General features: G+C 37.4%; 5 protein-coding genes across 5 annotated transcripts; 3 read left to right on the top strand and 2 right to left on the bottom strand.

The window, feature by feature from the left end:
• The first annotated feature begins 4 nt into the window (after window positions 1-4).
• On the top strand, window positions 5-3,171 carry LOC111807495 (transcription factor UNE12). The gene is made up of 6 exons (XM_023693239.1): window positions 5-597; window positions 928-1,047; window positions 1,175-1,240; window positions 1,703-1,768; window positions 2,231-2,308; window positions 2,469-3,171. Exons 1-6 carry the CDS (start codon window positions 229-231, stop codon window positions 2,697-2,699), a joined length of 930 nt encoding a protein of 309 aa, XP_023549007.1. The 5' UTR covers window positions 5-228; the 3' UTR covers window positions 2,700-3,171.
• A 1,248-nt stretch (window positions 3,172-4,419) lies between these two features.
• On the bottom strand, window positions 4,420-10,170 carry LOC111807491 (protein OSB2, chloroplastic-like). Its single transcript, XM_023693233.1, has 5 exons — window positions 9,740-10,170; window positions 6,793-6,931; window positions 6,626-6,710; window positions 6,424-6,533; window positions 4,420-4,765 (listed from the first exon to the last, which is right to left on the bottom strand). Exons 1-5 carry the CDS (start codon window positions 10,102-10,104, stop codon window positions 4,595-4,597), a joined length of 870 nt encoding a protein of 289 aa, XP_023549001.1. The 5' UTR covers window positions 10,105-10,170; the 3' UTR covers window positions 4,420-4,594.
• Window positions 10,171-12,719: 2,549 nt separating this feature from the next.
• On the top strand, window positions 12,720-13,882 carry LOC111806627 (auxin-induced protein 22D-like). The gene is made up of 4 exons (XM_023692001.1): window positions 12,720-12,973; window positions 13,085-13,290; window positions 13,382-13,481; window positions 13,572-13,882. The coding sequence occupies exons 1-4, from the start codon at window positions 12,771-12,773 to the stop codon at window positions 13,648-13,650; spliced, it is 588 nt and encodes a 195-aa protein (XP_023547769.1). The 5' UTR covers window positions 12,720-12,770; the 3' UTR covers window positions 13,651-13,882.
• Window positions 13,883-18,617: 4,735 nt separating this feature from the next.
• Window positions 18,618-20,734, top strand: LOC111806618 (auxin-induced protein AUX28-like). Its single transcript, XM_023691990.1, has 5 exons — window positions 18,618-18,995; window positions 19,082-19,260; window positions 19,451-19,586; window positions 19,669-19,730; window positions 20,393-20,734. Exons 1-5 carry the CDS (start codon window positions 18,703-18,705, stop codon window positions 20,428-20,430), a joined length of 708 nt encoding a protein of 235 aa, XP_023547758.1. The 5' UTR covers window positions 18,618-18,702; the 3' UTR covers window positions 20,431-20,734.
• Window positions 20,735-21,644: 910 nt separating this feature from the next.
• LOC111807226 (F-box/LRR-repeat protein 17-like) lies at window positions 21,645-25,967 on the bottom strand. The gene is made up of 11 exons (XM_023692855.1): window positions 25,307-25,967; window positions 24,726-24,827; window positions 24,114-24,258; window positions 23,845-24,029; window positions 23,606-23,710; window positions 23,234-23,331; window positions 22,905-23,122; window positions 22,761-22,827; window positions 22,554-22,639; window positions 22,308-22,406; window positions 21,645-22,002 (listed from the first exon to the last, which is right to left on the bottom strand). Exons 1-11 carry the CDS (start codon window positions 25,906-25,908, stop codon window positions 21,937-21,939), a joined length of 1,773 nt encoding a protein of 590 aa, XP_023548623.1. The 5' UTR covers window positions 25,909-25,967; the 3' UTR covers window positions 21,645-21,936.
• Window positions 25,968-26,375: the final 408 nt, after the last annotated feature.

The raw sequence follows: 26,375 nt of genomic DNA on the forward strand, positions 1-26,375 counted from the left end.
TTTTCGTCTCTGTAGAACTGAACTGAAACCAAGAACTTACGGACACAGAGGCAGAGAGGTAGAAGGTTCAAGAAGATCGAGCTCAAAATTGAGCTTCCTCTCACTACAAAATCACGAAGCTCAAAATCATCGACTTCTATTTTCCTTCTTCCTCTTGCATGTAGATGCTATTTGAAACCGCCGTTCTGTTCTTAATCCATTGGTTTCGCCTCGCTCGACTTCAATTCCATGGCGAACAATCATTCCGAGACTCCCTCCGATGATTTCCTAGAGCAGATTCTTGGGATTTCCCCTTTCGGTTCGGCGGAGCAAGGGTTAGCTGGAACCGACGGCGGATTGGCAGGAGCTGCTGCTGCGGCGGCTCACGGTCAGGCTCCGATGATGCTTCAACTTAGCTCCGGCGATGGCGGTGGCCACATCTCTACGATTGGAAGTGGAAGTGTCGGTGGTGCAGGGTTCCATGGCGGAACCCCTTTTCCTTTGGGGTTGAGCTTGGACCAAGGGAAGAGTGGGTTTCTTAAGGCTGAGGAAGCTTCTGGAAGTGGCAAGAGGTATTGTGGTGAGGTTGTTGATGTTCGAGCTTCATCTGTGAAAAATGTAAGTTCACGATTCTCTTTATTGTTGCTTCATATAGTTAAATCTATGTGCTGGTAGAGTTATGGTTGAATTACTGATGGAGTTATGCTTTCTCTTATGTGTTCATATGATTGTGTTCTTCTTGAAATAACATGAACTGCTATGATCACTTATGGCTGTGATGTTTCTGGTTTTTGGTGTCTTGCTTAAGAGAAACTGGAAATTACAGACAGTTCTGTTTGATGTATTGCCATTCTTTTGCTCTTGAGTCAGAGTGGATGCAGAGTATTTATTTCAGACATCTTTGGAGTGTTTGAATGCATTGAGTGACTCACTTTAAGCTTTTTGCAGGTTTATCAAGGCCAACAAATGCATGCTACTATGGGTGCAGCACCGCATCCACCAACGATGCGCCCTAGGGTACGAGCAAGACGAGGACAGGCGACTGATCCACATAGCATTGCAGAGCGGGTAAGATAGATGCCAGTTTTGGAAACCAGAAACGGTTCGCTGTTGCTAGATGATTATTGTATCAAAATATTATTGCAGCACTTGTAGGTTTCTTGAAGTAGTTTTCGTCGCTATTTATTTATTACAGTTACGAAGAGAAAGAATTGCAGAGAGAATCCGGGCTTTGCAGGAGCTTGTTCCGAGTGTCAATAAGGTGATTATCTATGATTTTAAGTCATTGAAATTATTGAGATGATTGTCTTGTTGTTTTTTTCAAGCTCTTGGCCCCACAACTTAGAAAACCTGGTGAAACATCAGACGATAAGGAATTTAAATGGTCTTAGCATATGGTGATTGTTCCCTACATAGTTAAGATCTTAATCGTCAATAGCTCGAATTACCCTTACAACTCGTATTCCCCTCGCCCATGTGAGGGCTCCCGTCAAATCATATCTAAGCATGAATGCGTTTTACCTCTAAAATTGGAAAATGAGTGGGTGGGGGGGGGGGGGGGGGNTGTTAATGTCTACTCTTCCACTTACTTTCGGCGATGCTCAAGTAGCCTATTGACCTGATTCTTAATTTCATTAATGTTTCCTGAATTAATTGCATCTGTTCTTCCATTCTTGGATACATAATCTTAGATTGATACTGATTTATTTTTCGTTTCAAGTAGATGGATAGAGCTGCAATGCTCGATGAAATAGTGGACTACGTAAAGTTTCTACGTCTCCAAGTAAAGGTGAAGTAATATTCCTTCTGACATTTTACCTGATAAGTTAGAACTTGCTGTTTAACATATATGAAGATTGTTTGTACATTCAATCCCTTTATTCTCTGGGTCGAATTGACCAATGTCTTAAATGTTTCTACTGAAGCAACAAAAGAAATCATTTTAGAGATCATATAGTCATAATCAAATTGAACTTATATTTCTTGTTAAACGAACTTGATCGTTCGAGTACTGTAGTCTGTAGAGCCAGTTAATTTCCAACTCCTTATGCAAGCGTATTTCACTCTTTAGATGGATTGAGGCAGCTAATAAACTTAAGAAGTATGGCTGTGGCTGTTATTTAAAGTGACTGCTTGTGTTCATAGTTCAAGTTTTGCCTGTTTTTCTCCCTCATTTTTCGGATGTAACAGTCACTTCTCATATCCTACTTTTTTAGGTATTTATCCAATGTTGCATTTATCAACTTTGCAGGTTTTAAGCATGAGTAGATTGGGTGGAGCTGGTGCGGTGGCACCACTTGTAACGGATATTCCACTATCATCAGTTGAGGTAATGAGATGAAAAACGAAATCTTTGACTTTAAAGTCTGTTTGATAGTGTTTTTACTTTTGGGGTTCTGTGGCTGCTTGATATCCGAAAACAAAATCGTTATGAAATGGGGTTGTATCTTGATGATTTGTTCTTGGTTACTATCCTTATTGCATCCTAGGAAGAAGGAAGTGAGGGTGGTAGGAACCAACCTGCGTGGGAGAAGTGGTCGAACGACGGTACTGAGAGACAAGTTGCGAAGCTTATGGAAGAAAACGTGGGTTCTGCGATGCAATTCCTTCAATCGAAGGCACTCTGCATCATGCCCATCTCATTGGCTTCGGCAATTTATCACACGCAACCGCCCGATAGCTCGAGCGTTGTGAAGCCAGAGAGTAATCCTCCTCCATAGAATCGCCACAATCCTTAAAGGAAAACAGGTAAAAAAAAAAGGGAAGAAAAGAGAAAATTTACGGATCGGTGTTGGGTCCATGGCTGCTTCTTGTCGTCGCAACACTCATGGTTGTTCCCCTTCACTTGTGGTGGGTATTGGTATTGCAATCAAAGTCAGATGCCATAGTTATATTGCTTTTTAAGATTACTTTTGTAGCTTTTGTCAAAACATGGATCAATGTCAATGCCCTAAAAGATGCAAGCAGGCCTTTCAGGTCTTGACAAGCTGAACTAAAGCAAGAAGAATTTGTCAAAGCTTTACTTGATATGCTCTTCTTTTCTTGTTTTTGCATCAATGGGTGGAGGGAGTGGTGGGATATGACCAAAGCACCTTTGTTATGTAGTGGGTTGTGGGACCCTGTAAAAATATGAATAAGAATTCTTCCTTTTTTTTGTGTATTTTAATTGGATGATGTACCTTTACAAGGAAATGCAGAAGTTTGAAATGGAGAGTAGTACTTAGTTTCAAAAAGAGGAAAAAATAAGGTTTAATTATAGATTTTAGAGCTTTTAATTTTTTTTAATTTAGTATCTACCTATGCTTCAAAAGTTTTGATAACGGTCCGATACTGTCTATTGGATAGTTGGGATAAATGTCGATTCGTTTGGTACGAAACATCATATAAATTAGTCTAATATTCATATAACGGTCCAAGTTCACCATTGGTAGATATTGTCCTTTTGGACTTTTTCTTTCGAGCTTTTCCTTAAAGTTTTAAAATGCGTTTGTTAGTGAAAAGTTTAAAAAATACTTTGTTTCCTTTTCCAACCGATGTGAGATCTCACAATCTACTCCCCTTCGGGGTCCCTCACTGACACTTATTCCCCTCTCCAATCGATTTGAGATCTCACAATATATCCTCTTTTGGGGCTCAACATCCTTATTGGCATATTGCCCGATGTCTGGCTTTAATACCATTTATAACTATGATACCATTTGTAACTATTAATTACTGTGAGATCCACACACATCAGTATGAAATCAAAAGGAAACATCTTTACAAGGGTGTGAAAACAAAACATTCGTGTAACTAGTTGTCATTCTATACAAGGGTGTAAAAACTTCTCCCTAGTAGACACGTTTTAAAATCTTATAGGGAACTCCTAAAAGAAAGTTCAAGGAGAACAATACATTAGCGAACTTGAGCCCATCACAAAGATTACAACAATTCTACTAAATTTATAATTAAGCTTTGAAACAAAAGGAAGCATTATGTTCAAAATTCAGCAGATGGTGCTTTGCTGTGTCTGCCAAAGTTATCAAAGACTTTTGTATTCTCATGGATCATTATTGGGCAAATAAATCATTGAAGAGAGAGAGAGAGAGAGAGAATGTGTTTGACCCATAAAGCTTCTTTTTCTTCTTCTTTTTCTTTGAGCATTTCTTGGTTATACATAAGGAATAATAAAAGCAGTCTTAAGCAGTGTGAAGAACCAAATTATTGGCTGAAGCAAACAGGGTTAATCCTTTGGTATCTAAAGTTGGCACATAAATTGCTTGGTTCTCATGGTTTTGGTACTAACAGAATTTTCTCTTTTGCTCCTGACCTTTTCTAAGCTTCTCCTTTTTAATCATTTTTCTTTTAAAACGCAACGTAATACATGAAAGATTAAAGATGAGTATCATTTACAATTTATTCAACTAATGTCACACAAACAAATATTTCAACATACCATCATGAAAGGTACCGACCCTCAAGAAAAATTTGAATTACTATCAATCTAACATGTAGCACATCAATTTACAAACCATACAAGCCAGGAACCACAAGAGAATCTTTCCATATATATTTGGTTAATACCCTGTTGGAAACAATTTAAAGGAATCCAGAGTCAGTTCAGTAAGATGGGAAATCAAAAATTGTTTACAAAGTTAGCCATTTTGGCTTCCTGATTATCAAGAGAACCCATTCTCATGTCCAATAGTGCAAGCTGGGACTTCACCCAAGGTGGATTATTCCAGCCCTCAACCCACAAGGCTTCCCCAGTGTCCTTGTGCTTAAAATCTGGATATTTTGGGTTCTTCTGCAAGCAGAATCAAAATGCAGGTGTATTAACATTAAAGAGTGAATCTCATCTCTCATCAAGGATTCAAGTGAATCATATAGTGAAAGGAACCTAAAAATACTAACAAAAGATGACGATTAGGATGTCTAAAATGGCCTGCAAAGGGAGGCTAGAAATCCTTTTTCTTTCCTTTTCAAGTATTGAGGCCCACCATTTCATATATACAATAAATAATAATATTTTGATATGATAACTAAAAAATAGTCTGCTGATGACTGTTGGCTCAAGACTCAACTCTTCTCCCAGTTCCCCTCTTTTGGAATTTCAGCCTCTTAGTTGACAAAGGTCTGTCAAAGGATGACATATTTTCAACAAATGGACCAACCAAAAAGTCAATGTTTGAAGGATGTGCTCGAATAAGACAACCAATCCATAGTGAGTCTTACTAGTGAGGAACTGGATTTCAATTTTCCAATTGACAGTGGGAATGATAAAATTTCATCTGAACAAGATATTGATAGGGTTCTATGTAAAATTTCTCTAGAAGAAATAAACCTCCCTCTTAAATTATTTCTCTGATACAAAGTCCCACTCCTCCATTCATGAGAACACATTGAGATAATTTTTCCTCCCTCCCAAGGGTCTGTGATCTTGAGGTTTACGAGATAAAATCACAGACATTAAGAAGTTCAAGTTTTCAAGCATATAGACTCCTAGAGATTTCATCGTCTTCGTGGCTGTGCATTTTTTTTCTTTTTATTTTGGGATCTTTGGTCTTGTGGAAGCTTGCTTTTTCTATGCCTTGTGCTGGCTCCTTCCTTTGTTGTTGCTTTTGCCTTTTCGGCATATGATAAGTTGTTTTTAGTCTGCTCTGTTTTAAATCTTTACAGCCTCAATTACACTCGGTTCCTTTGCTGTTGAAAATGCTGCCCTCACGTTGTTTGCATAGATTTTCAAGCTATTTGTCTCGCACAGTTGTGAGGTTGCACCTAGTTTTCTGGTATTTGAATACTTGATCCATCCAACAATTTTTCAGAAAGCTCTGATTGAAGATTCTTTTGGCAGTGTTCCTGTCGACTGTGTTTGTTTTAACCTTGTTTTTAGCTGCGGCTGCTTTAGGGGTGGTTTGTGAAGCCTTCTTCACTTCAGCCTTGATTTGCAAACTCTAAAAGTTTTTGGTTCAAAGAAGGCGGAGTGTTTTATTAGATAAATATATTGTTCGCAGGGTAACCACTATTTGCTTGTGTTCGGCTCAGTTTTTTATTTTTCCTTTTTCTATAAATTCTTGATTTTGTTTTTTTTTTCTTTCTTTATTCCCACTCCCCTTTGGAGTTCGTATCCCTGGAACATTTTCCTTTTTCATATTGTTGTTTCTTTTTTTTTTAACAAAAAAAAACCTATATAATTTATTCGTCTAAGAAAATGCAAGCATCCAAGTGGCCTGCCCTCTGCAATAGAAATAATAACATACATAAAACTATGTGTTATTATGTCATGCAGTTCATTGTAAGTTCTCAAGGTTTTCTTATGCATCAATATGGCAAAATACAATTAGAAGTAATAAAATACATAAAAGCACAAGCAAAATACCAGACTTGGTCCATGTTAAGTACATTTAAATCCAAAAACAAGACATTTGAATGTTGAAAATTGCAAGAGAATAATTTATCAAGTACCTTGTTTTTCCTATTGTCCCACCAGTTAACGGGATTGGCAAAGAATGCTTGCCATAGTTCTTGTGTGGACCCCCCCACATTATCAACAGCACCACTGTCGAGCTTTTTCCCTGCGGAGAAATTTGATAGGATCAAATAATAAGATTCTGAAGCAAAGTGTCATACCAATAATCTTAAATTAAAGAATATCCGTATCCCGTGCCTTCCATTGCGGTATTAGAGTCTTGGTCACAATGGGGGGCTGTTGAGTTGCTTCTTTCTATAAAATTCAGTTGCTGAACTACTACCTGCAAAAGAAATGAAAGCATCAGAATCTACTTCATGAATCAACAGAAAACCATGGAACAATGAGAACAAGGACGGGAAAACCTTATAGTAAGTTTGCTGTTTTCCATCATCAGCTTCAATTACATTTGCGACCATCTGGCCAGATACATATATCTGGTTGCCTTTCTGAACGTGTTGAGAAGCAACATGTGCCAATTCATCCCAGAATGCTAAATTTATCCTGAAAGAGCGAAATATTGATCTGGGTCATAGTCCTAATTGTCTTTACATTTGAACGGTTCAAGATTGAAATGTCATGTTGTATCTCTCTATAAATCTGAAGTTTAAAGTTCTGCCGTGCAAAGGAATGAAAGTAGCACTTTGTGGAAGATTTGGCTGGCAAGAATTGGGGAGTCTTTCAACAATGTTATGCCTTTTTTTCCCATGCTTTTCCCTCTCTATCTTAATTTAACTTGTTTCTCATCATCAAAGAAAACAAAAGTTTGATAGGAACCAAAAGTTGAAAGGGAGGCTAACAAAAAATGCTATCGGAAATGCTAATCAACAGAGCAGAGTGACAAAGGATAACTAAGTGTTTGAAAGATTTAGCCCACTAGCTAACACACCAGGGTACTACCAGGCTTCTTTCTGGTATGTCAAAAGGAGTGAATCAGTTCGATTTGCCTTTTGAGTGGTCTGACTTGAGAATTTGCTGGGTTTTGCTATCTTGTGGGGCATTTAGCTTGAAAGAATAATAGGATATTTGGAGAGATGAAGAGACCATGTTACAATGTTTGGGTGGTGATGAAGTTTAATGCCTCCTTGTGGGTGTCAATTACTAGGTCTTTTGTAATTATGATCTTAGTATAATTTTGTTGGATTAGAGTATCTTTCTATAGGTCGTTATGCCTCCTTGTGGGTGTCAACTTTTAATATTTCAATATTTTAAAGGTTCAATAGGAAACTAGTGGCTATCAAACTCTCTATTCAAAAGCAATTGAGCCAGCCCCAAGATGGAAACATCAAGAGTTTTCCATATTATTAAGCTCACTTGAAGATTGGAATACATGAGGTAGGCGACACTTAGAGACCACATGCCTTAACCAACGGGGCCACCCCTTGATGGCTAGTATCTAACTATTCAATTTGAACGGGAAGAAATCATTCTAGAATGAAAAATTGATATATGTCCAAGTTTGCACAAGTCCTATCAATCCATGGTACAGACTTAATACCACATCAAACATGCAAAAACTTTGATCTCTTGTCTAACTCAGTCTGGTTGACTGGATAAATTTATCAAAGCCCAAATATCAGAATCTGTTCCCTCAAAAATCAGCAGCACTAACCATTAGTAAGGGTTCCCCTAGGAGATAACTAGAAAATAGTTGGGCATATTCCCTAGTGGTTGGTGCTCTAACACCAATTTGATAGGAAACAAAATAGGAAATGGAAATGAATGAAAATATGATATTGATAAGGCTAATGAATGGATTAGAACTACAATGGGTTGCCAAGCATTAGAGAGGCTTAGTTCTCTCCTCAGATAATACCCAATTATACACCTATCTCAAGCCACACTTTATTTATGACTACTTCTCTAATAAAATCCCTAGCTAATGACTATAATTTTCTAATAATGTAATAACATTTGTCCTACATAACTAACACGATGATACAAACTCGAAGTAGTAAGTTTGTTCACCAAAAAGACTTGTGCATCTTCCTAAAGTGCATTGAAGCATAATGGCCATCTGAGCCCAAAGTGCAAGGTCATAATTTTAAAAGTTCCACCTAGGCATGCGCTCAGGCACTCAGCTTTCTTGGTGGGAGGTGTCCTCACTGATAAGCTTCGCCAATGAACAAATGGTACTTGGTGCAAAGTTATTCATAGACGATATGTAAGGAAGCTATAAGAATGATGTCCCCATTGTTCAAAATATGCTTAGGGTTTCATTTCTTGATATAAAAGTGGATCACCTCCTGAAATTTAAAGGCAGTCAGGATTCTTTGATTTAGATTTTTAGAAGATCCTTGGTCTCATCATCCATACTTCCTACCTATTTACTGTTTCCTAAACTTCAACCCCTTGCTAATTCCAATGGACATGAGTCACTCTAAGAACAATTTCAGCGGAGGCTGGCATTTTGAATTTAGAAGGAAATTAAAATAGTTGGGAGATTCAGTACTTTGGTCCCTTCAAGAACAACAATTCTTCTTTACCTGTCCCAATGACCATAGGCCAACCAATAGTCGTTACTTCATACCCCACATACCTTAACAACTTTTAAAAATTACGAACATAAACAATGAAATTACAATAATTATGGATGATTAATAAGTTAAACATGGTGAAAGAGCTAACAACTTGGCGGCTGAGATGGGTAACAGGGCAAATCCTAACAACAGTTGGAATGAAATCATTCTAGAATGCTTTAGCAGATAATTTGCTTCAAATGCCAATTGATTAGTGGACTTCATGGTAGGATAGATTTAGTGAAATAACACTTTTTTAATTTGAAAAACAAGCTTTTGTAAGATGGAAACTACAGAGCAAAAGCTATACAAACAAGAAAAATCCGATAAACGAGCCAAAAAGTACAAAATACATAATAACACCAACAATAAACTTCCATTGTTAAGAATTTTAGATTGTGCCAAATTCCACACATCCTCTCTGTCAACGCCCAAACAGAGGCATTTGAATAACTTCCTTCCAAACTTGGTAAAACCCGAAAATTTATATGAAACAAAAGTTCATTTAAAGATTCGTATGGCTTCCAAATCCTACTGAAATTAAGACAACAATTTTGGGATGCCACTCCCCCGTAATCAGAAATATAGTCTATAACCATGCATGGTCCTAAAACTTCCATATTCTTAACATCTCAACTCCAAACTACACAAGAGCTTATTCTTCATATTCGAAAATAATTTAATCAACATAAGCACCCCCCCCCNCACCCGAAACAAAAAATCACATTATCATTCAATATTCTATAAAATGTAACCATAAAAACCCATTTGGGAAAGAACATTAGATCAGTACCAAGATGTTTCAGTAGATGACTTCCACACAGCAAGTCGCGTCCACGCGACATCTTTGCCCGATGGTAGGTGCTTGAGCTCCACGGGCGCACCAACTGTCCCGATGAGACTGACCGAGTTACTGAGCTCCTTCTTCCATGGAATCTCGGAAGGTTTGGGGTAGGACACAGAGTAAGTGCTGTAGTTTTCCATAGCCAAGCATTTTGGGAAACGAGTAGCGAAACGGCTGTGTTTAGCAGCGTTCAGATGCGAGAGAAGAGGGGAGAAGGAAGCGATTCGTAACTTGTTTCTTGAGAAGGAGAAGATGCAGTTCTTTGATAAAAACGACGAAGAAAGAATTAGGGTTTTCTCTACCGCCATTATCATCGCTCTCGATTTCCCTCTTATCTTCGACTGTGTTCCTTTGCGTCCGCGCCAAACTCTTGGCCGAGGGTTTCGTTAAAGGGTTTTAGATTTTTAAATAATAATAATAATAATAACTTTTTTAAAAAATGAAAATAAAATAAAAATAATTTTTTGAATCAATTTTTATCATAAAATTTCTATAAATTTTTCATTTAACAATATTAAACCTTAAAACTTAAATATATATATAAAACTTAAAATTCAATTGTAACGACCCAGGTCCACAGCTAGCAGCGGTTGTTCTCCTTGGGGCTTTCCCTCAACGCTTTAAAACACGTCTGCTAGGGGAAGGTTTCCACACCCGCAGCTTTTGTCCTCTTTGAGCTTTCCCTCAAGGCTTTAAAACACGTCTGCTAGGGGAAGGTTTCCACACCCGCAGCGGTTGTTCTCTTTGAGCTTTCCCTCAAGACTTTAAAACGCGTCTGCTAGGGGAACGTTTCCACACCCGCAGTGATTGTCCTCTTTGAGCTTTCCCTCAAGGCTTTAAAACGCGTCTGCTAGGGGAACGTTTCCACACCCGCAGTGATTGTCCTCTTTGAGCTTTCCCTCAAGGCTTTAAAACGCGTCTGCTAGGGGAACGTTTCCACACCCGCAGTGATTGTCCTCTTTGAGCTTTCCCTCAAGGCTTTAAAACGCGTCTGCTAGGGGAAGATTTCCGTGGGACATCACAATCCACCCCCCCCCCCCTTCAGGGCCCTCTGCTAGGGGAAGGTTTTCTCCTCCCCAACCAAGGTGGGACATCACAATCCACTCCCTTCGGTGCCCTATGCTAGGGAAAGGTTTCCACACCCGCATTGTAACGACCCAGATCCACCACTAGCAGTAGTTGTCATGTTTGGGCTTTCCCTCAGTTTCCACACCCGCATTGTAACGACCCAGATCCACCGCTAGCAGTAGTCATGTTTGGGCTTTCCCTCAAAGCTTTAAAACGCGTCTGCTAGGGGAATGTTTCCACACCCTTATAAATGGTGATTTGTTCTCCTCCCCAACCAATGTGGGACATCACAATCCACTTCCCTTCGGGGCCCAGCGTCCTCGTTGGCACTCTTTCCTTCCTCCAATCGATGTGGGACTACCCCCACATCCACCCCCCTTTGGGGCCTAGCGTCCTTACTGGTACACCGCCTCGTGTCTACCTCCCTTCGGGGAACAGCGAGAAGGCTGACACATCGTCCGGTGTCTAGCTCTAATACCATTTGTAACGACCCATATCCATCTCTAGCAGATATTGTCCTCTTTGGGCTTTCCCTTTCAGGCTTCCGCTCAAGGCTTTAAAACGCGTCTGCTAGGGGAAGGTTTTCACACCCTTGTAAATGGTGATTTGTTCTCCTCCCCAACCAACGTGGGACGTCACATCAATAATAATAAGAAACAAATTTTGTACAAATTTAATCCAATCGACTTAATTCAACGATTATATATACATAACAAGTCACATCCAATTTGGCTTGTAGTCAATATCAGTGGAGGACTCTCCTACACGAGCGCACTTGCCAAAAATCCTCCTTAGTTTTACACGAAGCCAAGAGCTTTGAATAGCAAAAATCTACCACGATCACAATGACAACAACGAGGTAATAGCCACAAAGTCTAAGAATTTGTGAGGTACCATTCTTAGGTTCTTCCACCTCTCTTTCTCATTAAGCCGCATATCAAGATCCTCGGGCACATCAAGACAACTGATTATTCAAAGGGGGCAAAAGGATGGTGTGGCAACTCAAGTTCACCGATAGCAGATATTGTCAATTTTGACCCGTTACGTATCGTCTCAGCCTCGCGATTTTAAAACGCGTCTACTAGAAATAAGTTTTCACATTTTTTATAAAGAATGTTTCGTTCCCCTCTTCGTGTGATCTCATCAAACATTAAATGACGGTTAGCCCTAAGTTTTTGACAGCTCACATGCATTCCTACCAAAATGCCAATCAAATCAAATCGATCTCATAAATGTTTTTTAAAATAAAGAAGCGGGTCCCACAAGAGAAGGCCCCACGCTGTTCCATTTTGCCCTATCAATCAAGTGGGACCCGCTCATCACATGAACCTGTTTTCAAATGCCTTAAACTCGATCCGACGGTCCAAGATTGGGCTCTTCAAAACCTAATCTTGGCCGTTTGTTTTTGGTCAAAGGTCTTTTAATACGATTGGCTGTAATTGTCTAAGGCTTGTCTCCTCCACGTCGGACCACATCCTCCAGCGTGTCCTTCTTTAGGGAAACATTCATATCTGTCGCTTGACACACACGGGATGCTCTACACCACGTGCCACCGCCACATAATTAGCCTAGCGCCCACGTGTCATCATATTTGTATTTCTTTGTTATTTACTTAATTAATGTTCAATATTTTTTCCTAATATATATTATATATTTTCATAATTTATAAAAAAAAATCTTAATAAAGGATAATTTAAAAAATATATTTGGAAAATACATAGCCACACAATTAATTTTCATAGAAAATAAAATATCATAAATGCAAAGAGAAGACACGTGTCAAATTATTAATGGTAGAGTTCATGTAGACCATAATTTGCTTCTTCCTATTATATATATTCCACATCATCATCAATTCTTCACAGTTTTCATTTCTCTCATAATCCCTCCAACAATTTAACTTCCAAAGCCAATGGTGAAAATGGCAGTTTCTAACGACCGAGATCTCCAAGCCACCGAGCTCCGTCTCGGCCTCCCTGGCTCCAACGAACCCGATCGCTGCAGCGGGTTAAAGCCGAACAAGAGACCCTTTTCAGAGATTGATAAGGAAAGTAACAGCAGCATTTCGGATGCCGGGAATTGCCTCGATCAAAGCTCCCAATCTCCTCCCTCCAAGTAAGCACAAAAAAACTCGAACTCAAATTCGAGTTTTAGATCTAGTAACGACTTAAGGTATAAGAAAGACAAAATTAGTTCTCAACTAATAATGTTAAGGATTTATTATAGGGCACAAGTTGTTGGATGGCCACCGGTTCGATCGAACCGGAGGAATTGTTTGGCCGGAAAGAAAAACGAGGTAGAAAGTTGCGGTGGAGTGTACGTGAAAGTGAGCATGGACGGAGCTCCATACTTGAGGAAGCTTGATCTAACCATTTACAAAAGCTACACCGAGCTCGTGAAGGCCTTGGAAAACATGTTCAAGTTCAATCTCGGTAAGAAAAATGTCTAACAAACAAAAAAAAACTTAAAAACTTCCGCTTTTGAATTCAGTAGCTTGACAAATAATCTCGTTCGATCTCTTAGGTGGTTACTCGGAGAAAGAAGGTTTCAATGGATCAGATTACGCCGCAACTTACGAAGACAAAGATGGCGACTGGATGCTTGTGGGCGATGTTCCATGGGAGTAAGTTCATTTATGAGATCGTATCATTTAATTTTGTTCTAAACAAAAAGAGCATTTCTGATCTGAAATTTAAATTTTCAAAATGTACAGAATGTTCATCTCGTCTTGCAAAAGGCTGAGGATCATGAAAGGAACAGAAGCAAGAGGGTTATCAGAGAACCGCCATTGAAGCAAGCTTTTCATGACAGCAACTGATGGCTAACACGAGAAAGAAAGGATACATAAAAAATAATAAAAAAAAAAAAATAGTTTTTTTAGATCTTTATTGTTTGTAAAAGAATAATTCAGATCCAAACTGTATAGAGGGTCATCCATCCCCATATACATTATCGACAATATTATTATACGAGCAATATTTGGATACATATTAAATTATACCAACAATATTTGGAGCAAAAAAATACGGATTTTCTTATGAGTGCAAATATTTATTTAATTAATTTTTTAAAAATAAAATAAAGTGAAAATAGTTTAAATAAAATGCATAAGATAAACGATTTAGTCATTGAACTCGTATATATGTATGACTTAGGGTATAGTTTGGTTTTTTATTTTTTTTTTGAATTCTGGGTTGAAACCAAACGTCATCGTATCCACTTACATCATGATCTATTATTTATGAGAACATTGGCGTTACAGGTCCATTACAATCATGGTTGAATTAGGGTGAAAATACGTATACACTTTCTTCATGAGATTAACCAGTTTCTCGTACTTCTCTGCATTGATATTCTCATCTCGTTCTCGAATACAAACTCTCTCAAATGTCGAACTATTCATAGAGTAAATATTAAAACCGAGTAGCCCTACAAAACATAGCACATCATACACAAAGACGTGGGACACGTCGAAAGAGATTAGGTTAGTGACATTGGATGTGAAAGAAAACAAGTCCACGAGCAAAGGATTTGCACCTAACAAAGATAGCTCGAATTTGAAGATAAGTTGGAGATATGCAAGAAATGTCACACTCCAATAACTCTCTCCTTCATAATTGCTTAACAAATCCATTGCTCTCCACATCTCTCCCATTACCCTACAAAGCTTTCGTGGAACATAAAATTTTAGGGTTTATTCCGACTCTCGAGCATCATCGTTGATACTTCTCGATTAAACGCGTACCCAATAAGTAGCTACAACCAACGTTTGAGTTAAAACTATGCTCGATTGAAAAAAAGTCGAAGATATATACCTTAAACAATTTTTGTTACTGCAGTAAGCGATGAACATGAATAGATAATATCGAGACAAGAAAACTACTCTTTCATTAATGCATTGGATCCTCACCTTTTCTCTTTTTTGCTGCTTTGGTAGAACGAAGATTCAAATGGTCAATCTCATTGAAAGCTTCTTTTTATGTGTTCTGTGCATTGAATCTTTCCCTCAATTATTGTTTAGTTGAAAGGAAATGTTCTTACTGACCTTTCCTGAACAGAATTTATTGTTAATTTTAAAATATATATATATATATATATATATATATATATAAATTTATCATTTTTATACTCCAACAATTTTTAAACACGCAAATCTTAATTAAATGTTTGAAAAAATTATTTTAAAAATAACAATTTAAATAAATGACTGGAACCATCTAAATTAAATTGGTAAAAAAAAAAATAATTTTCGAAATCAGAATTAATTAATTAATTAATGCAAGGAAGTGAAGGATTCAATCAATTGTTGGAACACACGTGTGACATGAAACATGATGGACTTTGACTTGTGGGGTCTCCTCCCACACGTGCGTGTTACAGTCTTTGGACTTGTGGACATTGGCCCAATTAACATCTCTTTCATCTTTTATTTGGATATTAAGATATTATAAATCATTTTGTTTTTAATTTAATGATTTAAACCAATTTTTAATTTTTTAATTCACTAAAAAAAAAAAAATTCACATTTTAATCGAAAATATATTTTTAATATATTTATTTATACTCAAATTAATAAATATAATCTCGAGCTTGTCCTTACAAATTAAAAAACTTGCCAAAAATATCGCTTTCAAATTCTTAAATTTTAATATCTTCATTGTCGGTATCATTTATCTTTTCTCTCTACATCAAAGCCCCCTTATTAACATGTCAATTTGAGCATAACTCAATAAGCTTCCAATTAGCTAATATAACAAATCCGACTAACCTAAAGACCAAATCCTCTTGACACAACATTACCGTTAACGCGATCTTAGAACGAAACCCTAATTAAATTATTTGGTTATAGGAATTCATTACCCTCCACTTTAATTTCGAGAACTCGTATTGATTTGTATATATAATATTCACTCTTAGAATCAATTTACGTCACACAGGAACGTTAGGTTCATATAACCTAATTAAATTAGTTGTCAACTCCACCCTACCCAATGTTATGTACTCTGAGCCGTTGTTATTTCTCTCTTGCTTACTTATATAACGTCTCTTTAAAAAATCTCTCTCTGCCCTCGTTTTCTAAAACCTTCTCTTAAAACCGAGGCCAGAGGCTCGAGCATACGTCGCTTGGCCGTAGGCGACGCAAGAACGAATTAGCTTAGCTCACTTGTCGTTGGAAAGTGAGTGTCACACAATCGCAAATCCACTGCCATCAAAAGTGTGATTGTGACAAGTGGAATGTTAGGTTCATCAAGTAAACCTATAATTATTAAAATAGTAGTCTTAAAAGAAGAGTGATGAATTAAAAGGGAACATGAAGATTGGCTCATAAAGATATCATTGACCATTAAATACACATTATTAAAAGACGAACTTAGGCTTTATATCATCATAATATTATAATTATTATTGATACTCATTTGTCTGCCAAACAAGGTTCATAATGTTCTTAACTTAATCTTACATCAATGTATATATATATAATATAATGTTTTTATTATATGCTATATTACGAGAAATTAAAATAGAAACCATGTCGGGTTTAGGTCAAAAATATATATACGAAACCAGCTTAATCTCGTACCTGAGTTCATATATAGACTCAAGATTCAAAATGTAAACGTTTATAGAGAAGACAACCGTACGTAGGTTAAAGCTCGTAGGTTCTTACTTTTTAACATCGAGCCAAATTCTCGTGTACGGCGAGCTGACGTAAACTTAAACCGAGCCAAATATAGATGAAAAAAAAAAAAAAGTAAATTAAAATTAGAATTGATGGAGAAGAAGGGGGAGGGGCCAGTGGGATACCCTGCACCGGTGCACATGGGATAGGGTTCGAGACTTTGGTGACACAAACCCTACAATTTCACATGGCCCATTAAGTGGGTCCCACCTTCCAAATGAATCTATGCACATGACATGTCCTTCCATGTGGGCTCCCTTCCCATTTGCCCCCACCTTCCAAATGAATCTATTTCATAATCATAACCCTATTTATTCACTATTTACAATTTAGTCCCTACGATTAGGGTTTCGTCATTAGCTTATGAAAAAATAAACGTCCCGTTTGAGTTTGATGGGTCGTTTTTTTTAGTCTCATAACGAGTGAATCTTAGAGTCGAGCTAGCTTTCTTCTACTTTTGCATTCGAGGGTCAATTTTAGTTTGGCTCGAGAAAACCTTCGCACGCCTCAGAACATAGTTTAGTCTCATAACGAGTGAATCTTAGAGTCGAGTTAACTTTCTTTTGCTTTTGCACTCGAGGGTCAATTTCAGTTTGACTCGAGAAAACCTTCGCACGCCTCAGAACATAGTTTAGTCTCATAACGAGTGAATCTTGGAGTCGAGCTAACTTTCTTCTACTTTTGCACTCGAGGGTCAATTTTAGTTTGGCTCGAGAAAACCTTCGCATGCCTCAGAACATAGTTTAGTCTCATAACGAGTGAATCTTAGAGTCGAGTTAACTTTCTTTTGCTTTTGCACTCGAGGGTCAATTTCAGTTTGACTCGAGAAAACCTTCGCACGCCTCAGAACATAGTTTAGTCTCATAACGAGTGAATCTTGGAGTCGAGCTAACTTTCTTCTACTTTTGCACTCGAGGGTTAATTTCAGTTTGGCACGAGAAAACCTTCGCATGCCTCAGGTCTTACACTTTTGAGAACGTCGTCTCGAAAACTTTCTTTTCTTTTGTTGTTTTTTTCAACAAATCGGTTCGAGTGTTGTTGCTACCATTTGTAAAAGCCTTGGTTTTTATTCTTTTTTCTCATCTTTTTGAAGGCATTATAAAGCACTTTGCTACACATAAAGGGCACACCCCAACATCTCCATATTCCATGTTTTCTTTAGTGGGTGTTGATAGCAAATACTATTCAATCAAATTTAACACGACCCGACTCGACTATGCCATTAGAGTATGCACCCACTCAACACACAAAATACTCGATGGCCCTGTACGTAATCACTAGTGTAGAATGTTATCGTGACATCTTTTTGAATACCCAATTTGAATGAACGATTTTTCAAAATTTGTGATTCGGTCGGCCAATTACTAAATAGCTATTTGTTGGCGCGTGCAATACAAACATCATCCATTTCATGGCCAATAATTATTAGCCAATCATACACTAAAATGCAGAGGGAAAAAAGAAATAAAAAAATAATTATTGTATTAATAGCATTTTCGATCTAATTATTTTTAAAAGGCGATTTATTTTTATTTAGCTAATTAAATAATGTTATTAATTAATTTGATGCAACATAAAAAATAAAAAATAAAAATTATTAGACAAAATAAATTGGTATGGGCCATACAACATATCAAACCCTAATAATTCAATTTTATTAAACAAATTTGTCACATTATTATTTAATTAATAAAATTACATTAAAATAAGATTATAAAAATTAAATTATACAAAATATTAATATCACATATAATTAACAAAAAAAAAATTTAAAAACCAATAATAATTTTTAAAAATAACAATTTTTTTTACGCCTATAAATTAAATTAAATTAAATAATAACAGTCAAAGGCAAGAGAAAGGCAGAGAAGACGGTGGAATGCTAAATTCACCCGCTCGTTATTTATCCCAGAAGCTTGGAAGACACCGCCTCACTTCACCCTCCACAGGTCACAGTCTCACAGTCTCACAACCCCATCCATTAAAGAAAGAAAAATAACCCACCTCACCGCCATGTATGTTTAGCACGTACACAGCCCTCCTTCTCACCCGCGGGTTATTTTCATAATACAAAACCAACCAACCAAACAAGCAAAAAGGTGTAGCCTTTCACTCATAGATCATAATACACATAGAACCCAAAAGAGAGAGAGAGAGAGAGTTTATGGCGGAGAACAAGAAGATGGAGTTTGAAGAGACCGAGCTCCGGCTCGGTCTGCCCGGAAACAACAACAACAACAACAACAGTGGTGGCGGTGGCGAATCGGGAGAGATAACGGCTCGGAAACGAGGCTTTGCTGAAACTGTCAGCAGTGAGACCATTTCCAAGGTTGATCTCAAGCTTAATCTTTCGTCCAAAGAAGCCACCGGGGACGATGACGGTGTTGCTGCTGATCGCAACCCGAGAAACGATGACAAAGCCGTTCTCACGGCAGATCCAGCCAAGCCTCCCGCTAAGTAAACTCAAATTTATTTAATGCAATTCGGGTTTTTTTTTGTGAATCTCCTCCAATGATTTCTTCTGTTTTCGTGAATGCGCGAAGGGCACAAGTTGTGGGATGGCCACCGGTTCGATCGTTCCGAAAGAACAACATGTTGGCGTTCGTGAAAGTAAGCATGGATGGCGCGCCATATCTGCGTAAAGTGGACTTGAAGATGTACAAGAGCTACAAGCAACTCTCTGATGCTCTCGCTGCCATGTTTGGCTCCTTCACCACCATTAGTAAGCTACCGTAATCGTCTAACAAATAATAACCGTTGGATGTAGATTCAAGAATTTGTTCTAGATATTAGTTCGACTTCAATCTCATATACGTTCGATCATGAATAATTTCTCGTCAATTACTCTTCTTCTTTACTTATTGACTTCTTTGGTGACTTTTTGAATCTGGGTTTCGTTTATATTATTCGAGGTAACTGTGGATCTCAAGAAATGAAGGATTTCATGAACGAGAGCAAGTTGATGGATCTTCTGAGTGGCTCTGATTATGTTCCAACTTATGAAGACAAAGACGGTGATTGGATGCTGGTTGGAGATGTTCCATGGGAGTAAGTTTCAGTATTTTTTGGAGCCATAAATTTCGATGTTAACGTACCAATTCATTAATTCCATTTATTTTGACAAATATAGAATGTTCGTTGAATCTTGCAAACGTCTACGCATCATGAAAGGAAAGGAGGCCATTGGACTCGGTACGTTTTATCATCAATCTTCCTAACCCTAAAACAATATTTTTAAGAGGGTTTTTCTTCCACCCCCATAATATACCATTTTTATTTCTTAATTTTTCAAATATAAGTTGTGACTGATGAATTTGATACAAAAATAAATTTTTTTTTCAGTTAATTTAAAAAATAAGGTAATTTTAAGAATTGAAAATTATTAACCTGCCACTAATTTTTTATTTTTTTAAAAATAGAATGTAGTTTTTAAAATTTATTTTTAATTATTTCCCTTAATTTGTGAGCTAAAATAATATTAATTATTGGTCTAAGATCTTATACAATAATATTAGAATATAAAAAGAAGTGTTGAATCTAAGAATATTAGGTTAAATTATCATTTTTAGTTCGTATTTATTTTTAAATATCCATATCTTTTAATTCGTTCAAAGTCATTATCTTTCTCTACTCAGCCTTAGAATTTCTCTAACAGAGTTACTGACTCTATACTCACATATTTGACCAATTGTCTGTCCTACTCTAAATTTCTTGACACAACCCGTTTGTTGTCTCGACAAAGATTTAAGTGAAAATGTTAACATTGGTCAATACAACGAACGTCTTATTAGCATCATTCCTTACTTCAATACCCTTCTAACCTAGCCTTTAATTTCTCTCCCTCCTTATTTCAGCACCTAGAGCCGTGGAGAAATGCAAGAATAGAAGCTAAGCAAGTAAAACCAAAGGCAGCTTAACTCGGTTCGATCTCGAGTCTTAGTTTACCCTAATTATCGAAATATCGATAATTTAGAAAAACGTTCAGATTCGAGAAAAGAAGGCAGATGGGTTGTTTTGGTGTTCCTTGTATGATTAAGTAAGATGTGAAAGCGTTTTAAGTGGTAGTTTTATATTTGTCATATATACTTATTTGCTTAAGTTTTAAGACTTGGTTTGATATTTGTCTAACATACTTTGTTTAAGTATTTATGGATTTGGGTTTAAATAATAAACTCCCTGTTTGCTTGTAGTAATAATAATATTGTTTTGTTTATTAATTTATATAATAATTTTTCAATGATTGATTCTTGAAATTTCTTCTTAAATATATTATTATTATTATTATTATAATATATATATATATATATATATATATAGGAGAGGGCCAATAATTAAATGGAAATGTTCCATATGGATGGTTGAGCATAGGGAACAAGGTCATGTGGATGGTTGAAGAAGGCATTTATGTGGATGACCCATTCATGTTTTGAGTTTGCTGTTTATGTTATTTATTGAAAATGTCTTTTTTTGTGCTAATAATGCAATGGATAGCTAAGCTTTAAAATTGTGTTAAAAAACGCATTTAAGAATTTAAAAAGAAAAGGAAAGAAAAAAGTTCAAACTTTGGGTATTAATCAAACTTTTAATTTGATGTGTTTCTTTGTCTCTCTGCCACATGTGGATTGTGACTGTGTGTTCGTGATCGATTAATATGCATTACGTGTGCTAGTCTTTTGGGTGTCTTTGCATGTGTGATATTTTTCAATTTTGCTTTAGTGAAATTCTTCAAACCCACCTTCATCAATCAATAGCAAGTGAAGGAAAACGATGGTATCAAAAAACCAAGAATCAAGCTTAATGAAGCATAAAGTTGAACATAGCTGAGATTTGACGTACCTATTTAGCCTCGCAGATTAGGTCGAGATTTTCCCTATAATACTTAGGCAAAAGAGAGCTGTCTCGAGTCAAAGGAACTAGCCTCTTAATTGAGACTGAACCAATGTGGCTAATAGTTTTATACCGAGCATCCAAGGGCCACCACCACGACCTAGTGTAGGTCACCTTGAATAATAAATCCTCCAAGTCCTGCCCTGAACTCCGAATCTCATCTTCCAGAACATGAACTTACAACCAAGTGGAGTCACTCAAGTAGTGCTCAAATAATAATAATCATAAATAACTATTGTTCTTTATTGGGGGGAAAGAAAAAGAACTTATAAACCCTAATAAGCTTTCCATGTATGGCTTGCCTCTGGGTACTGGACTCAGTTCCATACTGAAAAATATAGTTTTAGGAAGTGTGGAAGTGTTACAAATAAAAATGTTTACACAGGCGAGGTGCTCTTGCCTATAACCCCAAATGGATGGCAGCTGCACTCTGCCTTCATTGGCTCTAATACACAACGCACAATTACTATCAGTGTGCCAAGAAGAAAAACATTCTGAACTTCTGAACTGTTTAAGACATAAGAATGTTACACTGATGGCTTCCTACCCTTCTTCGTTTCGTGTAATTATCCGATGACTGCCAACAAGAACAAGATCACTGTCATTTACTACTACATGAAGTTTGTGTATGCATCATTGTGTCAGATTAGGATATTAATTGGATTCATGAAGCCAAATATGTGAATTGAACAATTGAGAAAGAAATTATACTACATGAAATTGAGTATTAGACTTTGTTTATTCCGATACCGTGTTAAAATACTCCTAAACTTGTTGGTTACCATTAAGCTCACAAGTTTAAGCTCGCTCTTGGGCAATATGTTCTTAACAACCATGTTTGTGTTCAGACCGCTATATGGATAACGAGTAGTTCTGACTTACCTGTGAATTAATAAGAGGTGGAACTCGAATACGTTTTGAGCCATCTGCCAAGCGCTTGCATGATAGTAGGTTCTCCTCAGGTGCAGCAGCCTTATCAAGCTGAAATGGACAAAAGAGATGCATAATCACATCAGAGTGCTGATCCTTCTTTGAGCCATCTACCATGTACATGGACTGTCGCCACTTTCCAGGTAACCAATCCTCAAATTCAGTAGGAGATTAAAGTCAAGCAATCAATTTGTGTACCTGAATTCGAATAGCTCCAACTACTAACTCCTTGCAATCTGATGCGTGCACAGTTCGTAAACTGGGGCACTGAAGTAACAATCTCTCTGCGAGCAGACATATATATCCAATATTATTAGGAGAAAAACTTGCCATCTGATATATGGATTATAGTCAGTTTCAAGGAGATCATCAGTTAAGAGGTAAGAGAAAAATAAAAAAACTCACCTGGATGCAAATTTTTGCAAGAGTTCAGATTGAGATCCTCTAGTTGTGGGCAGTTAAGATATAGAGCCTGCATGTGAAGAACAGACTAAGAACGCAGAAACTAATGGCGTATAGATTTGATATCTAATGGCTAAAGAGTCTCACATCTAAACCGGAACAACCCCACAAACTCAGCTTTTTCAGGTGGTTGTGTTTGATGATCAGCTTTTGGTAAATGAGGTGAAACTTAGAGTTTGGTTGTTTTGATAACTCATGATCACCAGTTTCAGATGTAGAATCCTGAGCATTAGGGTCACAAATTGTCATCCCACAATCCATGAGTTCAAGAAGTGGCAATTCAGCCGTTGCAAATTGTATGCCACCTGTAGAGCACGGGCAACTTCATCAGCAACCGGAAATCAAGACCCAGCATACTAACAAATTAATACAAAGATGAAATTACACAAAAATCAGATATAAATATGAGTGATTACTTGAAGTGATATTGGGACAGAGGGCAAGGAGAAGCCTAGACAATGAATCTGGGAATACATTACAGATCATTCCAATGCCACTGTCACTGATGCTAGACCTGAAAACAAAATCAATGGTCGATTCAGATGATCTCTTTATACTAATTATGGCTTCAGAATAATATGATATCGATAAGCTCGCTTTAGCGATTTAAGGAAACATTTTTAAGCAAGAGATGATAAATTCTAAAGCAATTCACTGTCAAGAACAGTTTCATTATTTACTCAAACATGTGACCCTTAACATGGACTCCTTGCACCAATCACTTCAACACTTCCTACATTATTCTCAAGATTACAATGGTGCGTGAGATTAGTAAAAGAAAAGCATACCCGCTAAGATCAAGCAATTCCAAGTTTGGATAGCTTGAAGCAATAGAAGCAACAGAAGCATCAGTGATGTCAACTCCAAGAACAAGTGAAAGCATCCGCAATTCACTGATCAATGCAAAAACAAAAGAACAATCCACGGTAAGTATGTATGAAAATAAAGATCCACCCCGAACAATCAAGATAAAAATTTACTTTGCACAAGCTCGTTGCAATACTAAATGAGCACTAGTAGCACAAACCTCAATTGTGCAGCTGTGAGTGCTAGTACTACAGCATGAGAAAGACGGAAAGATGAGATGTGTATGTTCTGTAATCTTGGGCAACCCCTTCCCATTCCATCAACCATCGCAACAAGGTCAGTGCTATCATTTTCTTGACGAGAAAACTCCAAGGAAATCTCCTTTAAATTGGGGCAATTGAAAGCCTGCCAAGATAGTAAGTGGATGAGCAAACTTCCTTTTCCAACAGAGGTAGCCATTGTAAGAGATAAAAGGAAAAGAGTTATTACCATCTTAGAGAGGGAGCGAAGATCTGAAAGCCAAAGTGTGCCAAGACTCGGTGAACAGAGGGAAAAACTCCCCAAACTAGAACAACCTTCCATCTTAAGAATCTTAAGACATCGTTTATCGGCAACAAAACGACCAAGTTCACCACTGTATATTAGAAATTAAAAAGAAGGCCAAACATCAGTTATTGGATCACATTTTCTGCTATGAACTTCAGCTGTCACTAAACTTTTCATCACATCACTTTCACACGGTCAATTATTATAATCATGGATCAACAAAAAGAATAAGTATATTAGATCAAAAAAAGAAATGGCCAAACATCAGTCATTGATCACATTTTCTGTTATGAACTTCAGCTGTCACTATTCTCATCATCATACCACTTTCACAAATCAATTATAATCATGGATCAACAAAAAGAATAAGTATATTAGAGATAAAAAGAATTGGCCAAACATCAGTCATTGGATCACAGTTTCTGTTATGAATTTCAGCTATCACTATTCTTCTCATCTTACCACTTTCACACAGTCATTTACAAACACGGATCAACAAAAAGAAGAAATAAAATAAATTACTGGACAAAGTAAGACACATAGATATTGAATTACCCTGTGATGCGATTTAATGATGATTGAGACTTAGTAATCTCCAAAACTTCAAGGCTAGGACATGAGAATGCAATGCAAGCCAACAACATCGAATCCAAGTCGCTGTTACATCAAGAAATATATATGTTAACACAATCAGACCTTCAAACTACACTGCCTACAAGTATTCATTAAGGTTGATTGCTAGAATTTCATATATACCTTAGTTTTAGAGCCACAAAGTAAAATAAATACTTAAAGAGTTAGCTAGCAAGTACGAGTTGCAAGCTAAATTTAGGGGAGATTTTCTGACCAAAGATATCAAAGTCAACCCCATGTATGACAGTGGATAAATTTGATCAGAATCTAAAGTCATCAACTACAAGTTCTAATACCATGAAAAACCATGGATTAAAAGGATCAGGTCCTCAAGTTCATCACAGATCAAAGCCCAAATCATTTCATCTACCTAATTTTTGTCACTTTTAGTTCAACAACATCCAGATCCAGTTCGTTTCTCACATTTCAATTAAACACATTATCGCATTAACTCATGGTAACCAGAACCAATAGATCTAAACAGTCCGATCAAAAGCCCTAACCTTTCCAATCTAAGCGAGAGTGTCACAAGTCTAGAATACTTCTGCAACAGCGAACCAACAAATCCAACCTGAGCCCTAGACGGAACTGTCAATCTCAACACCTCCGCCGCTTTCCAAATCTTCCTTGTCGTCTCTCTCCAGCCCTTACAAACCGTCGCCGCCGATAAAATCCCAGCCGGCGGCAGCCTCCTCAGAATCTCCCAAAGACAACTCGCAGGCAAGCATCCAGAGGCGTCCGGATCAATTTCGGGATAATCGAAGCCAAGCTCCGCCTCGTCAGCATCGTCGAGGTCGGAGTGGAAGCCGCTGGGAAGATCGTCGGCCTCGTCGAAGGAGAGGGCGCGACGGAGGTGGGAATGAGAAGCGTGGTCGATGGTGGAACCGCGAGCGGAATTGCAAGAATCCGTGGTGGGAGTGGAAGTGATGGCGGTGGTGGTAGTGGTTGTGGGAGTGAGGTTACATACATGACCCTTCTTGGGGAGGCCACATCGGCCGCAGTTGTAGCTGCCCCGCTTCTTGCCGCACTTGAGGTCGGAGTTGGTAGCGTTACTAGTGGTGGTTGTGGTGGTGGCCCCGCCTTGGTGGTGGTGGAAGCGCTCCATAGCGGCGGCGGGGGCGGAGGGGATTGGGAGAAAGAACAGGCGCGGGAGATAGGGTGGGATTTCGCGCGTTTATTTTGCAAGATTTCGGGGAAAATGAAATATATAGGTGGAACGTGTATTAGTGAAATTACGAAATTGCCCATTTCCGTTGATTTCGATGAGTTGGAGTTTGGAGAAAGGCACGTGAGGGCTTCTTCTTTTTATTGTTTTTCTATTCGTTTCCAATCTATCCGTTACTACACTCTTTTTTATTTATTATTATTATTTTTATTTATTTATGAAATTTTGATGTCTGTTTTATTTTGAGGGTCATTTTGGTCTTTATACTTATCTTGACGTCCGATTCGATAATAAATATCTAATTATACTTCTAATTAATGCGACGGTACCAATCTATATCCTTCGTTAGGACACCTAGCACAACTGTAAGATTTATATATATATATATATATATATATATATATATA

This window comes from Cucurbita pepo, chromosome LG12 (genome assembly GCF_002806865.2).
Source record: "Cucurbita pepo subsp. pepo cultivar mu-cu-16 chromosome LG12, ASM280686v2, whole genome shotgun sequence".
In the NCBI taxonomy this organism is placed as follows: domain Eukaryota; kingdom Viridiplantae; phylum Streptophyta; class Magnoliopsida; order Cucurbitales; family Cucurbitaceae; genus Cucurbita; species Cucurbita pepo.

Coding starts and splice junctions, on each gene's coding strand:
- LOC111807495 (XM_023693239.1), top strand. CDS start 229: ATGGCGAACAATCATTCCGAGACTCCCTCCGATGATTTCCTAGAGCAG. Junction 1,048..1,174: donor CACATAGCATTGCAGAGCGG/GTAAGATAGATG, acceptor TATTTATTACAG/TTACGAAGAGAAAGAATTGC. Junction 2,309..2,468: donor TTCCACTATCATCAGTTGAG/GTAATGAGATGA, acceptor ATTGCATCCTAG/GAAGAAGGAAGTGAGGGTGG.
- LOC111807491 (XM_023693233.1), bottom strand. CDS start 10,104: ATGATAATGGCGGTAGAGAAAACCCTAATTCTTTCTTCGTCGTTTTTA. Junction 6,711..6,792: donor AACAGCAAACTTACTATAAG/GTTTTCCCGTCC, acceptor TTTCTTTTGCAG/GTAGTAGTTCAGCAACTGAA. Junction 6,534..6,625: donor CTCTAATACCGCAATGGAAG/GCACGGGATACG, acceptor ATTTCTCCGCAG/GGAAAAAGCTCGACAGTGGT.
- LOC111806627 (XM_023692001.1), top strand. CDS start 12,771: ATGGTGAAAATGGCAGTTTCTAACGACCGAGATCTCCAAGCCACCGAG. Junction 13,291..13,381: donor CATGTTCAAGTTCAATCTCG/GTAAGAAAAATG, acceptor TCGATCTCTTAG/GTGGTTACTCGGAGAAAGAA. Junction 13,482..13,571: donor GTGGGCGATGTTCCATGGGA/GTAAGTTCATTT, acceptor CAAAATGTACAG/AATGTTCATCTCGTCTTGCA.
- LOC111806618 (XM_023691990.1), top strand. CDS start 18,703: ATGGCGGAGAACAAGAAGATGGAGTTTGAAGAGACCGAGCTCCGGCTC. Junction 18,996..19,081: donor CCAGCCAAGCCTCCCGCTAA/GTAAACTCAAAT, acceptor GAATGCGCGAAG/GGCACAAGTTGTGGGATGGC. Junction 19,587..19,668: donor GTTGGAGATGTTCCATGGGA/GTAAGTTTCAGT, acceptor TGACAAATATAG/AATGTTCGTTGAATCTTGCA.
- LOC111807226 (XM_023692855.1), bottom strand. CDS start 25,908: ATGGAGCGCTTCCACCACCACCAAGGCGGGGCCACCACCACAACCACC. Junction 22,640..22,760: donor TTGCAAAAATTTGCATCCAG/GTGAGTTTTTTT, acceptor GTCTGCTCGCAG/AGAGATTGTTACTTCAGTGC. Junction 22,407..22,553: donor TTGGAGCTATTCGAATTCAG/GTACACAAATTG, acceptor TGTCCATTTCAG/CTTGATAAGGCTGCTGCACC.